This window comes from Prionailurus viverrinus, chromosome B4, assembly GCF_022837055.1.
Source record: "Prionailurus viverrinus isolate Anna chromosome B4, UM_Priviv_1.0, whole genome shotgun sequence".
Classification (NCBI taxonomy): Eukaryota; Metazoa; Chordata; class Mammalia; order Carnivora; family Felidae; genus Prionailurus; species Prionailurus viverrinus.
In genome coordinates, this window is record NC_062567.1 from 45,033,944 (window position 1) to 45,050,520 (window position 16,577).

The following is a 16,577-nucleotide window of genomic DNA, read 5'->3' on the forward strand; positions in this document are numbered from 1 at the left end:
TAACTGTTTTGTTTTGACTATAGTCATGGTTTACAGCTTTATTGTTTTACCTTAGCGTGAAAAAAATATTCTTAAGGGTCTTATTAATAGGTTCATCAATGATCCTTTTTTCACCTAGAAGGTCTTTTCAGTCATTTTAGCCTTGACTTCTACCATCAGGTTGTTGGGATTTAAACGTTGCTGTTTGGAGAAGAAATGCCATATCAAAATCTTTATATAATGCTATATTTCTTGTGATTACTTATTTAATTTTGGTTGCAGAATATGAGGAAACACCATGCATTATTGAAACCACTGGGGAGCCAGTTGCAGTGATGTAAGGAGGAAAAATAGAAACCCAAACATGTTAGTGAATTGTTCTTCTCCCCCATTTGATGTTTATGTTAATTGAGGAGATATAGATTGATTTACTAAAGACCCTTCTGGTACCTCTGGGATTTTATTTGTGTTAATAATGCAATTGTATAGACATTTTTAGCAGTATTTTTTGGTAGCATTCTTTAGTTATATTTTATTATATGCCTTATGAAAATTTACCTTTTTGTACATTGGGCTTTTCTGATGTATATGATGGCAGAAATAATGTATAGGATTATACTAAGGATATGAAGTAATGTATGTCATGCACTTAACTCAGTTGTTGGCACTGGCATCAATTAAATTAAGCTTTCTTTATCTTTAGGGTAGTTTTTCCATTTCCATTTTATAAACTGTCTCATATCCATTAAAATAACTTAATGATTTAATTTGTCTCATTAAAATTTTAGGTGTTTTGAATTTGCCAGTACTTTGTAATTTTTTTTTGTAATTGTCACAACTACTACAGTACTTTAATTTTAATAATTGAATGTAATGGAGTCTAAATGCTTTATAATAGTTTTCGCATTTTATTAATCTACCGTTGACAGTAAATTACTAAGTCAATTCTTTGTTTTAAAATCTATAGTGTGAATTTTCTTCCACATTAAGAGCTTTTAAAAGTGGACTTGGTCATTCTGTGCTCTCTTTTTATTCCTAAAATGTCACATTTTGAGACCGATTTTATTTTATTAAAAAACAATTTTTTTTTTTACATTTATTTATTTTTGAGAAACAGAGTGAGACAAAGCATGAGTGGGGGAGCGGCAGAGAGAGAAGGAGACACAGAATCTGAAGCAGGCTCCAGGCTCTAAGCAAGCGGTCAGCACAGAGCCTGATGCAGGGCTCGAACCCATAAACTATGAGATCATGACCCAAGCCAAAGTCAGACCTTCAACCGACTGAGCCACCCGGGCACCCCAAGACTGATTTTATAAAAGTTTATTGACAGGATAGTTAATACCAAAGTGTAAATTACAATGAGCTGCTATGAATGCCAATGTAAGTAAGATTTCCTTTTTTATTTTTGTTACAGCAGAAGTAGAAACTAACGAAAAGGACAGCAAACCTGAGGAAGAAGAGCAAGTAATAAATGAAGATGAAAGACCTTCTGAGAAAAGTAAGCATGTACAAAAAACTTGACCTGTTTAAAAAAAATAGTAATTCAATGTTTCTTCTTTTAAGGCTCTGAAATATACTTTAATTTCCATGAGATGACTTAAAAAATGTTTTTAGTTTAAGTGAAACACAGTTCAATCATTTTCTTGAGAGCTAACCCAAGGATTTTTGAAAGTATTATTTCATATACTTCAGTGTTTTATTTATACTTTTCATTGTTCCATAAGAAAGATTTAAGCTTAATATTTAGTAAAGTACGATCTGAATGTCTTGAGATAAATTGGGTAAGATTTATATTTAGAGCATGGGACTAATAATTTTCTCAGGAGTAATATAAACAAATGAAATTATATATCTTAGTCTCCTTAAGGTACTTAAGCTTCATGGGATGGGGAATTGATGGAATGGAGTGTCATTAGGTTTATAAGATTATCATGGGGTTAGAAGTCAGGATACCTAGGTTCTATATCTTTCCCTGTCATTCTGGTTTCCATGTATGACATATAAGTTATGATTACAAGAGAAGTTATAGAAGAGAATTGGATTTTAAGAGTAGGCACATAGTTATATGGATATAGAGAAAAGTGAAGAGGGATAGTTATGGTTACATAAGGACATTTCCATTTAATAAGTGGAGATTTTAGTATTTTTACTTTTTATATATTGAAAAAGAAACCAGGTAATAAAATTTGCTTATGATCTCATGAATGTTACCAATATATGAAATATAAAATTTTTAAATGAAGATCTTTGAATATCTTTACCAAATTGACTTTTATAATGACATTAATTTTATTTTTATTTATTTGACATTCATTAGAATATATTAAGAATAACTATTCTTATGTTATTTTTCTTTTTTTTCTTTTTTTTTCTTTAAAAAAAAAATTTTTTTTTTCAACGTTTATTTATTTTTGGGACAGAGAGAGACAGAGCATGAACGGGGGAGGGGCAGAGAGAGAGGGAGACACAGAATCGGAAACAGGCTCCAGGCTCCGAGCCATCAGCCCAGAGCCCGACGCGGGGCTCGAACTCACGGACCGCGAGATCGTGACCCGGCTAAAGTCAGACGCTTAACCGACTGCGCCACCCAGGCGCCCCACTTATGTTATTTTTCTAAAGCTAATGATTAAGAATTTTTTTCTAAATTTACTGAGAAAAAACTACACTGAAAAGGAAGAATTAAATAATTAAAGCTATGCACAGTTGTTAGAAACCTGTGACATGAAAATGAGTAATATATTTTGTCAAAGGATTCATGTGCACTATAAAGTTTAGGAAAGGGAATGAATATGAGCTGATTTCTCATATCATATCATATTCATATTTTAGGTGATTCTCAAGGAAAGAATATTTATGTTTATATTGTACATTGCTCGGCCTTTAAGAAGTTCTTGTTTAGTATATTGAAAATCATTTGAAGCTCAGAGCAAAGAGGCTACCTACTCACTTTTTTTTTTAAGTGTATTTATTTTGAGAAAGAGAGAGAGAATGTGCGCAAGCTGGAGAGGGGCAGAGAGGGGCAGATCTCAAGAACAGTGAGATCATGACCTGAGCCAAAATCAAGAGTCAGATGCTTAACCAACTTAGCCACGAGGTGCCCTTACCACACTTTTCTAATCTCAAAAACAATTCATAAAATAACTGATTGAGAATGGTATTGTTGTGATAAGTAGGAATAATACTTTGCTGAGAGTGGAGAAGAGGCATTAAGGTCTATAATAAAAACCTGATTAATCATTATGCTTTTTGTTCTCAGGTGAATTTTCTAGAAGAAAGCGTTCTAAGTCAGAGGACATGGACAATGTACAGTCCAAACGTCGTCGATATATGGAAGAAGAATATGAGGCAGAATTTCAAGTGAAGATTACAGCCAAGGGAGATATTAACCAGAAGCTACAAAAGGTGTTACAGATTAGAAATCAAAAACCGTATTAAATAAAAAACATGACTATTTTTATTCTATTAGGTTTTTGACATTATTCTGTATTTTATTGGTATATTTGGGTTTTTCATAGAGAGAACTTGACAAAAATAGTTGAGCTTATTATTCTCAATAATTTAAAAAACTTTCTGATACTTTTTTAAGATTTTATTTTTTCTTCTATATTGAACTTTATTCTAGTGGAAATATTAGAGTCTTATATGTTAACATTTTAATCTTTGTTACAAGCTGGTTTCATGGTTGTAAGTTCCTGTATTGTAAGTCTTTGTTATGTACTTTAGGCTTAGTATTAAAAATGATAGGGACAGAGCTTTAGAATGACTAGGGAAAGGGAGTATTTAAAATGTGGACTTATGAAACGTCAGCCAAATCTATGAAGCTAGAGTTAGAAATACTGAAAATACATAGCATTCGATATATTTTTCAAAATGTGTTAACAGATGTGTATGAAAACTGCCTTTTAAAGAAGAATATGAAACTCAGCTGAAATTAATTTTGTAAGGTCTTGTAAATTTAATGATGAAATTATAACTAATCCAGGTTTTAGACTAATGTCCTTCCATTAAGATATAGTATAAATATACACATTGAAAAAAGAATAGTGAGGCAGTAAAAAGTAGCTTTTTTTTCCTTCCAACTTTTAAATTTGTCATATGGAACTAATAATGCTTACTTAGTCTTTTTTATAGCGTTGTTACAAATATGAAGATAGGCATGTGAAAGAATTTTGAAACTTCTATTTGAAACTTCTGTGTACTGAGAGTTTACTCCTCTGCAACAGTATTACTCAAGTATGGGCCGTGGACATGCACTATGTATTATTCTATTTGTTATGGATCCAAAATAAGATAAATATGTAAATTGTGAGTAGGCATTCAGAAATATTTTATAGAAATTTCATAGTGCAGTGACGTTCTTACTGTCTCAAAAAATATCATCTGCAACAGATTAGAAATTTTAAAAACTGGTCCTTTCCTTTAATTGATTTCCTTTGAATCACAGAAGATACAAGAAATAAATATTAAAACTTCAGTTTAAACTTATTTATAAAATTTCACCCTCTTGAAATTTTCTATTTTTAGTATAATTCTATCATAGCAGGTATTACATCTGTAGAAGTGCAGGCTTTCAGCAGATGACATTGTGTCATGAATGCCAGCATGTATTTCATTAAACTAATCAATACCATCAGTACCGTCTTATTAGTACATAAGAATATGTACAGTTTGCTGCTTGCTGAAATGCCTTCTTTGCTGTAACAAAGAAATGTGTATCTCTTTAGGTTGTACAGTGGTTGCTAGAAGAAAAATTGTGTGCGCTACAGTGTGCTGTATTTGATAAGACTTTGGCAGAATTGAAAACACGAGTGGAAAAGATTGAATGCAACAAGAGACATAAAACAGTTATTACTGAACTACAGGTTTGTATACTGACTTGAATTGTATACTCGTGTCATTATTTTTATAACTTATTTTTGAGGGCACATTTTCCAAATATTAGAAGTAAAAGTAGTCTCCATTAGTTTGCTAAGGCTGCCATAAAAAAGTACCATAAACTGATGGCTTAAGCAACAAATGTATTGTCTCATAGTTCTGGAGGTTAAAAGTCTATGATCAAGGTGTTGGAAGAATTGGTTCTATTTGAGCTCTGTAAGAGAGAATCTCTTCCATGTGTCTCCTCTAGCTTCTGATGGTTTACTGACAGTCTTTGGCATCCTTGCTTTGTAGAAGCTTCATCCTGATCACTGGCTTTGTCTTCACATTGCAGTTGACCTGTGTGTGCCCAAATTTCCCCTTTTTACAAAGAAACCAGTTGTTTTGGATTGGGGCCCACCCTACCCCAGTATGACCTTATCTTAACTAATAACCTTTTTAAAGACCATATTTCCAAATTGAGTCACATTATGAGATACTTGGGGGTTCAGATTTCAATGTATGAACTTCTGAGGCACATATACACAGTTCAACCCATAATAGAGCTTCAAACCTATCTTAGTGGTTTTTAAATATTTTTTAGTCACTGAAGAAAGGCTGGTAGTATCTAGCATGGCATAAGTACCAAATAATATTTATTGTAAGTGATTCTGTTTATATTAATCCACTTCCTGCCACAGATCATATGTTATAAAGATGTTAATTTATATTTGTTAATAATTGCTACTTCATTTTTTATTAAATATAACTATATATTAACATGCAGTGCCAGAGCTTCTAATTGACTGAAATGAACACATGATAACATGCTGTAGTAATTCATTTTATTCCAAAACTAAGAAATTGGAAATTTTTATCAGTACATTCATTTTGTCGTAGGTAAATGTATGGTTTCTATTAGGCTTTTCTGAAATTGGAGCATAGTCTATAGATGATGAGTTTGCAAACCACTTACAGAGGTTTATTGTACAAATGAGGTGGGCGCCTGGGGGGCTCAGTCATGTAAGTGTCTGACTCATGATTTCAGCTCAGGTCATGATCTCTAGGTTCATGGGCTTGGTCCCCATGCTGGGGACACAGAACCTGCTTGAGATTCTCTTCCTCTCTCTGCCCCTTCCCTATGTGTGTGCTCTCTTTTCTCTCTCTCAAAAACAAAGAAATAAACATTAAAAACAAGCAAACAAATGACGGCAAAGTGGTCCATGAAAAGTGACTATTTTCTAGTTGTAAATTGCATCCAAAAGTGACTAGAATTTATGTATTATATTTCTCAGCCTAAAAGTTCTTTTCTTGGTTTTATATTGTTAATTTTTTTTGAAGTTAGACTTTTTTTTAAATAAGATCTTTGTAGTAATTTTGTAATTTATAACAATACTAGTCCTCTTTCTTCCTTTAGCAGGTCTTTCTAATAGTAGTAGTGTTGTTTAATGACTAAACTTTATTTTACTAATACTGTTGGGAATTTTCAATTAGAACTTTAAAATGTTTGAAGATTTTAAAAAGTGATTTCACTGTTTCTCATTTTGTGTTTTTAGAACATGAGATTTTGACTCTCATATTCTCATGTAATATGCAAGTCCAGATCTCTTAATATTTAATATACCTTTGCACTTGGTGTTTCTTGGTAGCTGCAGAATCTGAAGTTTTTCAACACCAAACCAAGCTTTCTTCCACAAATAAATCCACTTTCCATTGTTCCATTTATTTGTAATTCTTGAATTCTTAGAAAAATTTTCCAAGAATATCTTTCCATTTTCCTTCTCCTTGATAGTTTTTGAGTTCTTAGAAATAGATCTCTCAGTCATTTCACATATACAGTGGGTTATCAAATTATAACTTTTTAATTTCTTATTAATATCTATCTCTGGGGTGCCTGGGTGTCCCAGTCAGTTGAGTGTACGAATCTTGGCTTCAGCTCAGGTCATGTTCTCACAGTTCGTGGGTATGAGCCCCGCATCTGGCTCTGTGCTGGTGGCACCAGAGCTTGCTTTGGATTCTCTCTTTTAGTATCTCTCTGTCTGCCCCTCCCCTGCTCATACTCTCTCTCTAAATAAATAAATAAGTAAACATTAAAAAAAATTTTTTTTTAAAGCCTATCTTGTTTCTTCTCACTTTCCACAAGGTGCACATCCACTTCTATGTGGATTTTTTTTCAATAAATGTATGTATAATACCGTAAATGTGTTTTCTTTTTATAATTCCCTGATTATAGCAACAACCTTTTACATGATTACTCTGGTTCTACCTATTAAGTCCTTGCTGGACTTCCCAACTGCTGTACTCATCTTTCTAAAATACTGTTTGTCTCATTCACCTCCATATAGTCCAGGTTCCTCAGTTGAGTGCTACTATTCATATTTTGATTTTAATATTTGGATCTCATAGTTTTTGATCCACTTTTCCTAATACCTACCAGTTGTTTCATTGTCCTACAGTTTATCAGTGTTCATAGTATTTTTATTTTAGGCTTTCAACTTCATATTGTTTCTCCCACTCACTCACCTATAATGATCTGTCCTTAGCCATGCCATTTACTTAAATTTTACTGAGCTTAATTTAGTACCTGTTTCTGTGTTGTTCTGGTATTTAGTTTTTTATGGAAATAAAATTCAGATAATAAAATAACTGTTTTGGTCTACAACTCAGTGGTATTAGTATATTCACATTGTTGTGTGACTGTCATCTCTAGTTAGAAACATTTTCATCAACTCAGAAGAAAACTTTTGTGTCCATTAAACAGTCACTCCCCGTTTTCCTTCCCTCTACTCCTTGGCAACCACTAATGTGATTTCTGTCTTATTGATTTGTCTAATTGATTATCGCTATTCTGCATATTTCATATGAACAGAATCATACAATATGTAACTTTTTGTGTTTGGCCTCATTCAAAATGTTTTTGAAGTTCATACACAATGTAACATGTATTTCAGTACTGCATTCTTTTAGGCTAAGTAATATTTAATTATATTTGTATGCTATTGAAAGTGTTTGTATACACTGAAAATAAGTATTCAAGATGTTAAGTGTAATCTCTAGAATAATCACTTAAGGAAAAAGCTAAAATACACACACACACACACACACATACATATACATATACATAATGAGTGTGTAGTATATAAACGCTTGACCCTTGAACAACACAGAGGTTGGAGTGCTGGTGCCTCCCTTGGTGCAGTTGAAAATCCATGTGTAACATTTGACTCCCTGAAAACTTAACTACTAATAGCCTACTATTGCTCTTAACCCTTGCTGCTGAATTTTTTATTTCAATTATCATACTTTCTGCTGCACAATTTTTATATGTTTTTTTTAGTAGTAAGAAGAGTTTATTTTATATATATATTTATATGTGTGTGTGTGTGTGTATATATACACATATATAATTTTTTATGTATATATTTTATTATATATATATAATTTTCTTTTTTTTAAGTGGGCTTTATGCACAACCCGGGGCATGAAATCATGACCCGGAGATCAAGACCTGAGTTGAGATCAGAAGTCAGATATTTAACTGATTGAGCCACCCAGGCGCCCCTTATTTATTTACTTATTTTCAAATTTTTATTTAAATTCCAGTTAATTAACATATAGTATAATACTGGTTTCTTGAGTAAAGTTTAGTGATTCATCACTTACATATAACACCCATTGCTCAACATAAGTGCCCTCCATAATACCCATAGGCCATTTAGCCCATCCCCTGCCCTACCCACCTCCCCTCCAGCAATCCTTAGTTTGTTCTCTATAGTTAAGAGTCTCTTATGGTTTGCCTCTCTTTTTTTCCCCCTTTCTCTGTGTGTTCATCATTTTATATCTTCAGTTCCACACGAGTGAAATCATATGGTATTTGTCTTTCTCTGACTGACTTATTTCACTTAGTATAATACACTCTAGCTCTGTCCGTGTCATGGCAAATGGCAAGATTTCAGTCATTTTGATGGCTGAGTAATATTGCATTGTATATACACACCAAATCTTCCTTATCCATTCATCAGTTGATGGAGGTTTGGGCTTTTTCTATAATTTGGCTATTGTTGATAATGCTGCTATAAACATTGGGGTGCATGTGCCTCTTCAAATCAGTACATTTGTATCCTTTGGGTAAATACCTATTAGTGCAATTGCTGGGTCATAGGTATTTCTATTTTTAACTCTGAGGAACCTCCATACTATTTTCGGAGTAGCTGCCCCAGTTTGCATTCCCACCAACAGTGTAAGAGGTTTTCCCCTTTCTCTACACCCTTGTCAACATCTCTTGTTTTGTGTGTTGCTAATTTTAGCCATTCTGACAAGTGTGAGGTGGTATCTCATCCTGGTTTTGATTTGTATTTCCCTGATGATGAGTGATATTGAGCATCTTTTCATGTGTCTGTTGGCCATCTGGATGTCTTCTTTGGAAAAATGTCTATTAATGCCTTCTGCCCATTTCTTACTAGGATTATTTGTTTTTTGGGTATGGAGTTTGATAAGTTCTTTATAGATTTTTGGATACTAATCCTTTATCAGATATGTCATTTGCAAATATCTTCTCCTATTTCATAGGCTGCCTTTCAGTTTTGTGGATTGTTCCCTTCACTGTGCAAAAGGATTTTTCTTGATGAAGTTCCAATAGCTCATGTTTGTTTTTGTTTCCCTTGTGTCCTGAGACATGTCTAGTAAGAAATTATTCTGGCCTAGGTCAAAGAGGTTGCTTTCTGTGTTCTTTCTCGTCTAGGATTTTGATGGTTTTCTTCCTGTGTTCTTTCTCCTCTAGGATTTTGATGGTTTCCTTTCTCAAACTCTGGTCTTTCATCCATTTTGAATTTTTATTTTATGGTATAAGAAAGTGGTCCAGTTTTCCCAACACCATTTTTTTTAAGTTTATTTATTTATTTTGAGAGACAGAAAGTGAACAGGAAGGGGCAGAGAGAGGGAGAGACAGAATCCCAAACAGGTTCTGCACTGCCAGCGTAGAGCCCATTGCAGGGCTCAGTCTCACAAACTGTGACATCATGACCTGAGCTGAGAGTAAGAGTCAGACATTTAACCAACTGAGCCACCCAGGCAACCCCAACACCATTTGGTGAAGAGACATTTTTCCATTGGATATTCTTTCCTGCTTTGTCAAATATTAGTTGGCCATATATAGTTGTGGGTCCATTTCTGGGTTTTCTGTTTTATTCCATTGATCTTTGTGTCTGTTTTTGTGCCAGTACCATCCTGTATTGATGACTACAGCTTTGCAATATAGCTTGAAGTTTGGAATTGTGATACCTTCAGTTTTGCTTGTCTTTTTCAAGGTTTCTTTAGCTCTTCAAGGTCTTTTTTGGTTCCAAGCAAATTTTAGGATTATTTGTTCTAGTTCTTTGAAAAATGCTGGTGGTACTTTGATAGGGATTGCATTAAATGTGTAGATTGCTTTGGGTAGTATAGACATTTTAACAATGTTTGTTCTTCTAATCCATGAGCATGGAATGTTTTCTCATTTCTTTGTGTCCCTTTCAATTTCTTTCATAAGTGTTCTACAGTTTTCAGAGTACAGATGTTTTACCTCTTTAGTTAGGTTTATTCCTAGGTATCTTCTTGTTTTTGGTGCAGTTGTAAATGGGATCGACTCCTGGATTTCTCTTTCTGCTGCTTCATTATTGGTGTATGGAAATATAACAGATTTCTGTACAGTGATTTTATATCCTGTGACTTTGCTGAATTCGTGTATCAGTTCTAGCAATTTTTTGGTGGAATCTTTTGGGTTTTCTACATGGAGTATCAGGTCATCTATAAATAGTGGAAGTTGGACTTCTTCCTTGTCAATTTAGATGTCCTTTATTTCTTTTTGTTGTCTGATTGCTAAGGCTAGGATTTCCAGTACTATATTAAATAACAGTGGTGACAGTCAACACCCCTGTGGTATTCCTTATCCCTAAAAGCTGTCAGCTTTTCCCCATCAAGGATGCTATTAGCTGTGGGTCTTTTGTATATGACCTTTATGATGTTGAGGCTATGTTCCCTCTATCTCTGCTTTGTTGAGGGTTTTTATTAAGAATGGATGCTGTACTTTATCAAATGCTTTTTCTGCATCTATTGACAGGATCATATGGTTCTTATCCTTTCTTAATGTGATATCTCACATTGATTGATTTGCAAATATTGGACCACCCTTTTGTAGTCCAGGAATAAATCCCACTTGGTTGTGGTGAATAATTCTTTTAATGTACTGTTGGATTCAATTTGTTAGTATCTTATTGAGAATTTTTGCATCCATATTCATGAGGAATATTGCCTATAGTTTTTCAGTGGGATCTTTGTCTGGTTTTGGAATCAAGGTAATGCTGGCTTTGTAGAATGAGTTTGAAAATTTCCTTCCATTTCTATTTTTGGAACAGTTTGAGAAGAATAGCCAATTTGATTACTGATTCAATTTCTTTGCTGGTTATAGGTCTGTTCAAATTTCTATTTCTTCAGGTTTTAGTTTTGGTAGTTTGTGAGTTTTATCTATTTCTTCCAGATTGCCCAGTTTGTTGGCATGTAATTTTTCATAAAATTATCTTATAATTGTATTTCTGGGTTGTTGGTTGTGATCTCTCCTCTTTCATTTGTGATTTTATTTATTTGGGTCCTTTCTCTCTCCATCTCTCTCTCTCTCTCTTTTTTTTTTTTTTTTTTTTTTTGATAAGTCTGGCTTAGGGGTTTAACAATTTTATTAATTCTTTCAAAGAACCAGCTCTTAGTTTTGTTGATCTGTTCTACTGTTTTGTTTGTTTGTTTGTTTGTTTGTTTCCCTATAAATTATTTGTACTCTAACATTTATTAGTTCCCTTCTTCTGCTGGCTTTAGGCTTTATTTGCTGTTCCTTTTCTAGCTCCTTTAGGTGTAAGGTCAGGTTGTGTATTTGAGACTTTTCTTGTTTTTTGAGGTAGACATGTATTGCTGTGTACTTCCTCTTATGTCTACTTTTGCTGCATTCCAAAAGGTTCTGGAGTGCTGTGTTTTCATTTTCATTTGCTTCCATATATTTTGTTTTCCTTCTTTAATTTCCTGGTTAACCCATTCATACTTTAGTAGAATGTTCTTTAACTTCCATATCTTTGTGGTGTTTCCAAATTTTTTCTTGTGGTTGACTTCAAGTTTCATAGTGTTATAGTCTGAAAATATGCATTGTATGATCTCAGTCTTTTTGTACTTGTTGAGGCCTGATTTGTGACCCAGTACATGATCAGTTCTGGAGCCTGTTCCATGTGCACTTGTAAAGAATGTGTTTTCTACTGCTTTAGGATGAAATGCTCTGAATATGTCTGTTAAGTCCATCTGGTCCGGTGTATCATTCAAAACCATTGTTTTCTTGTTGATTATTTACTTGGATGTTCTGTTCATTGCTGTTATTGGGGTGTTAAAGTCACCTATCATTGTTATCAATGATTTTCTTTATGTTTGTTATTAATTGATTTATATATTTGGGTGTTTCAAAGTTGAGGGCATAAATATTTACAGTTGTTAGATCTTTTTGGATAGACCCCTTTATAATGGTATAGTGCCTTTCTTCATGTCTTGTTACAGTATTTGGTTTAAAATCTAGTTAGTCTGATAATCGTATGGCTACTCTGGCTTTCTTTTGATGTCTATTTAGCATGATAGGTGGTTTTCCATCCCCTTTCTTAAAACCTTTCTTTTTTTTAATGTTTATTTATTTTTGAGACAGAGGGATAGACAGAGTGTGAGCAGGGGAGGGGCAGAGAGAGAGGGAGACACAGAATCCGAAGCAGGCTCCAGGCTCCGAGCTGCCAGCACAGAGCCTGACGCAGGACTCGAACTCACGAACCGCGAGATCATGACCTGAGCTGAAGTCGGATGCTCAGCCAATTGAGCCACCCAGGTGCCCCCATCCCCTTTCTATTTGGACGTGTCTTCAGGTCTAAAATGAATCTCATGTAGGCAGCATATGTATAGGTCTTCTCTTTTTATTCCATTCTGATACCCTATGTCTTTTGATTGGAGCATTTAGTCCATTTACATTCAGAGTGATTATTGATAGAAAAGAATTTCATGTGATTGTATTACCTGAAAAGTTGTCGTTTCTGGAGATTTTCTCTATTCCTTTCTAGTGTTTGTTGCTTTTGGTCTTTCTTTCCCACTCAGAGTCCCCTTTAATATTTCTCGTAGGGTTGGTTTAGTGGTCACAAACTGTTTTAGTTTGTGTTTGTCTGGGAAACTCCTTATTTCTCCTACTCTGAATGACAGCCTTGCTAGATAAAGTAGTTTGGGCTGCATATTTTTCTCACTAATTAAGGATTAATTAAGGAAGTTTTCAGCTGTCATTTGCTCAAGTAAACCTTCTCCTCCTTTTGTCTTTCTTCTTCTTCTGGGACTCCTGTGATATGAATGTTATTATGTTTCATGGAGTTGTTGAGTTCCTAAGTCTACATTTGTGATCCAATACTTTTCTTTCCCTCTTCCTTTCAGCTTCATTATTTTCCATAATTTTATCTTCTATATCACTTATTTTTTTCTTCTGCTACTTCCATTCCTGTGTTCATTACATCCAGTCATTTTGCATCTTGGTTTTAGCATTTTTTATGTCAGCCTCACTAGTTTTTAGCATTTTTTTTATTGCTGTAGTAAAGGTGTCTCTGTTTTTTCTATGCTTTTCTCAAGCCCAGCTATTATTCTTATGGTCGTTGTGTTAAATTCTGGTTCTGTCATATTACTTATATCTATTTCGATTAGCTCCTTGGTTGTGACCTCTTCCTGTTCTTTCTTTTGGGACGCATTCCCCCATTTTGGCATCTTACCTTGGTCTCTGTCTTTTATGTGGTAAGAAAGCCTGTGCTTTGTCCTATTTCCCCTAGAGCTGGCACTTTGTAGCAATTTATGATCATTATACCTGGTGCATGTGGGGTGATTTGTGCTGGTCTTCTGCGGGAGGAGCCAGTATTGCTCTGGCTCTTAATCACACTTGCCCTAGTGAAAAAAGGCACCTGTACAGTGTAGGGGTGTGGGGCGTAATGTAAATGGCTCAAGCCCTTGTCATGTGCACTGTGCCACTTGCTGAAGTCTCTCCATGCTGATGGGAGGGGTGAAAAATGGCATCAGACCACTCTGTTCCTTGGAGAGGGGAGTGTATGCTGGCCAGTGTTCAGCATGCCCTTACAGAAGAGTAAACAGTTTACCCCCTTGTGCCCTCAGCTTCCATCCGATCCATGCCTTCAACCTGTGTCTGAGCCACTGGCAGCGCAGTGCTCCTTTGTTTTATTTATCTCAGGTGCCTGACTGGGTTTCTAAATTCCAAATTTTAGGGACCCTGCACAGGCCCGGACCTGCACTGATCCTCTGGGGAGATTTTCAGTTCGCTGTGGCTCACACATTTGTTCCAGAAGGATAGTTGCATGACTGTGTAGGCGCTTGGATTTTATAAATGGTAAAGCATAGTAAAAAGCCTGCATCCAGGTTAGCTGCCCTCAGAAGGTGTCTCTGCTCGTATGCCAATGAACCAAAGAGCCCAACAGCACCCGCCAGCTCTTTTGTCCCCTTAGAGGCAGTGATGCTCTCAAATGCCATGCAAGGAAGGGGAGCTGTCTTTTCTAGCATGACACAGGATCCTTAGAGCTTGCTGTCCAAACTGAGGCCTCTGCCCTCTTTCTCCATAGGAGCATCACTAAGCCTACCAGGCTCGACTCTGGTGATGGCATGAACTAAACTTCAGACTTCCAGCTTCACTGCTTGTAAAAAACTTGAGATAATCAGCTCTGACTCATTTTCCCTGTCAGTAGTTTTGGGGAAGTGTTTTTCTTTTGTAATCCCCTGCATGCTACTTTATCTCTCTCTCTCCCTCTCCCCTCTCTCCTTCTCTCCCTCTCTCTCCCTCTCTCTCCCTCTCTCTCCCTCTCTCTTCCTCTCTCTCTCTCTCTCCTCTCTCTCCTCTCTCTCCTCTCTCTCCTCTCTCTCTTCTCTCTCTTCCCTCTCTTCCCCTACTCCTGACCTTCTCTCTTTCTCTTTTTCCTGTCTCTGTGATCAGGGCTCTGTCTGCTCTATAGCACTTGCGATTCTTTTCTCCCCCAAATCACATCTCCACCCCTCCTACCTTCCATGATGTGGCGTCTATTCTCCCACTAGTTTTGCAATTTGTTCTCTCAATCCTCAGGTTGTTTTCCTGGGTGTTCAGTATCATTTGAAAATTATCTAGCTGTGTTTGAGGGACAAGGCAAGATCCTCCTACTACTCTGCCATCTTAACTCCTTTCCTCTGTGTCTTTTCTTTACACAGTTTCTGTATCTTTGATATTCTGTTTGGAGAGACATTGTTTTCCTGGCTTTCATGTGTTTTCTTAAAGTTCTTTGTTCCATGTTTCTTTTAGCTCTTTGAACAGATTTTAAACCATTTATTTAAAGTCTTTGTCTAATAAGTCCAATAACCTGAATTATCTTTCCGTTAATTATTTTCTTTCTGTGAATGGCCCATACTTTCTTTTTCTGTTGTTTCTTTGAATGCCTCCTAATTTTTCGTTCTTGTTGAGAACTGAATTTTTAAATATTATAGTGTGGCAGTTCTGGGAATCAAATTTTTTCCCCACTACCCAGAGTTTGTGGATGCTGCTTGTTGTGGTTTGTTGTTTATTGGTTTGATGACTCTTATAAACTGTTTTTTGAAAGTATATATTCTTTGTTGTGTGTGGCTACTGAAGTCTGTGTTTCATGATCTTAGTGGTCAGGTGATGTTTGGACAGTTACCTTAAATGCTTAGAGCATAAAAAAGGAAAAAAAGAAGGGAAAAAAAACATCTTCCCTATCTTTGTACATTGCCTTTGTGTTGGGGCACTTCTTCAATGCTTAACCAGGCCATTTATAACTTGCTTTATCCTTCACTTACTGTTTGCATAAGTGAAAGCTTAGGGTCTTTTCAGCCCATTTCTGAGCATGTTTTTTTTTCCTGGGCATTTGCATGGTCTTCTCAATTCCCCCATATGAGCATGAGCTTTTAAAGTCCCATTTTTGCTGTGTTTCACCTTTCCTAACTTTTTCCTTCCTAGGCTTTTCTATTTAAGGCTTGTCTATATTGGTGTCCTTTGCCCCAGGCTGCTATGCCAATAACTGTGCCTTTAAATCTTTTTGGGAAAAGCTGTCTGGGATGGTGCCCCAGCCTTGGGTATTACTCAGAGTTGAGGGAAACAGAGGCCAGCCTTTGTGCTGGTCCTTAAGGGAGTTGCCAGTTCCAGCAGGGTCCATACCCTTTCTGTGGCACTATCAGGTTGTATCAGACATTCAGGCTGTCATCTTCATAGCTGCTGCAGATCTGGGTATGGGGAATGGTGAATGGAAAATTTAAAAGACCACAGTGCTCTCTTGCTGCAAAGCAACAGCTTTATTCTTCCCTAAGTCTTCCCCTGGCTGCTCTAAGTTTTTGAGTAGATTCCAGAGTTGTGCAAAAGTTGATTCTAACAATGTTTGTCAGCTCATTAGTTGAGTTTGGGAAGGAACTGCACCCTGAAGTTCCCTACTCTGCTATTTTCAGTGATGTCACTCTGTTCCAGTAGTTTTATTATTATTACTTGCTAGTATTTAAAACTTACATATCACTTACTTCAGCAAATAATTATATATTTTGCTAAATTATTTATTTTTTTATATACAGCTGACCATAAGCTTTTTGAAAATCCTACCATGTATATGTATACTCTATATTTCATTCCATAGCAATTGGTGAGTGCATCTTTCTCATTTGCATATGTATATATCCATTTATTATAT

General features: G+C 35.5%; 1 protein-coding gene across 5 annotated transcripts in view; it reads left to right on the plus strand.

Annotated features, from left to right (window-relative positions):
* ATF7IP (activating transcription factor 7 interacting protein) overlaps nucleotides 1–16,577 on the plus strand; it is a 122,130-nt gene that overhangs the window by 59,201 nt on the left and 46,352 nt on the right. For 4 of the 5 annotated variants that reach the window (XM_047865936.1, XM_047865934.1, XM_047865938.1 and 1 more), the window contains exons 3-5: nucleotides 1,394–1,477; nucleotides 3,236–3,381; nucleotides 4,704–4,841. In XM_047865936.1, the coding sequence (XP_047721892.1) occupies nucleotides 1,394–1,477; nucleotides 3,236–3,381; nucleotides 4,704–4,841 (368 nt within the window). The remainder of the gene's footprint in view (nucleotides 1–1,393; nucleotides 1,478–3,235; nucleotides 3,382–4,703; nucleotides 4,842–16,577) is intronic. The other variant, XM_047865935.1, reaches the window with a different exon arrangement.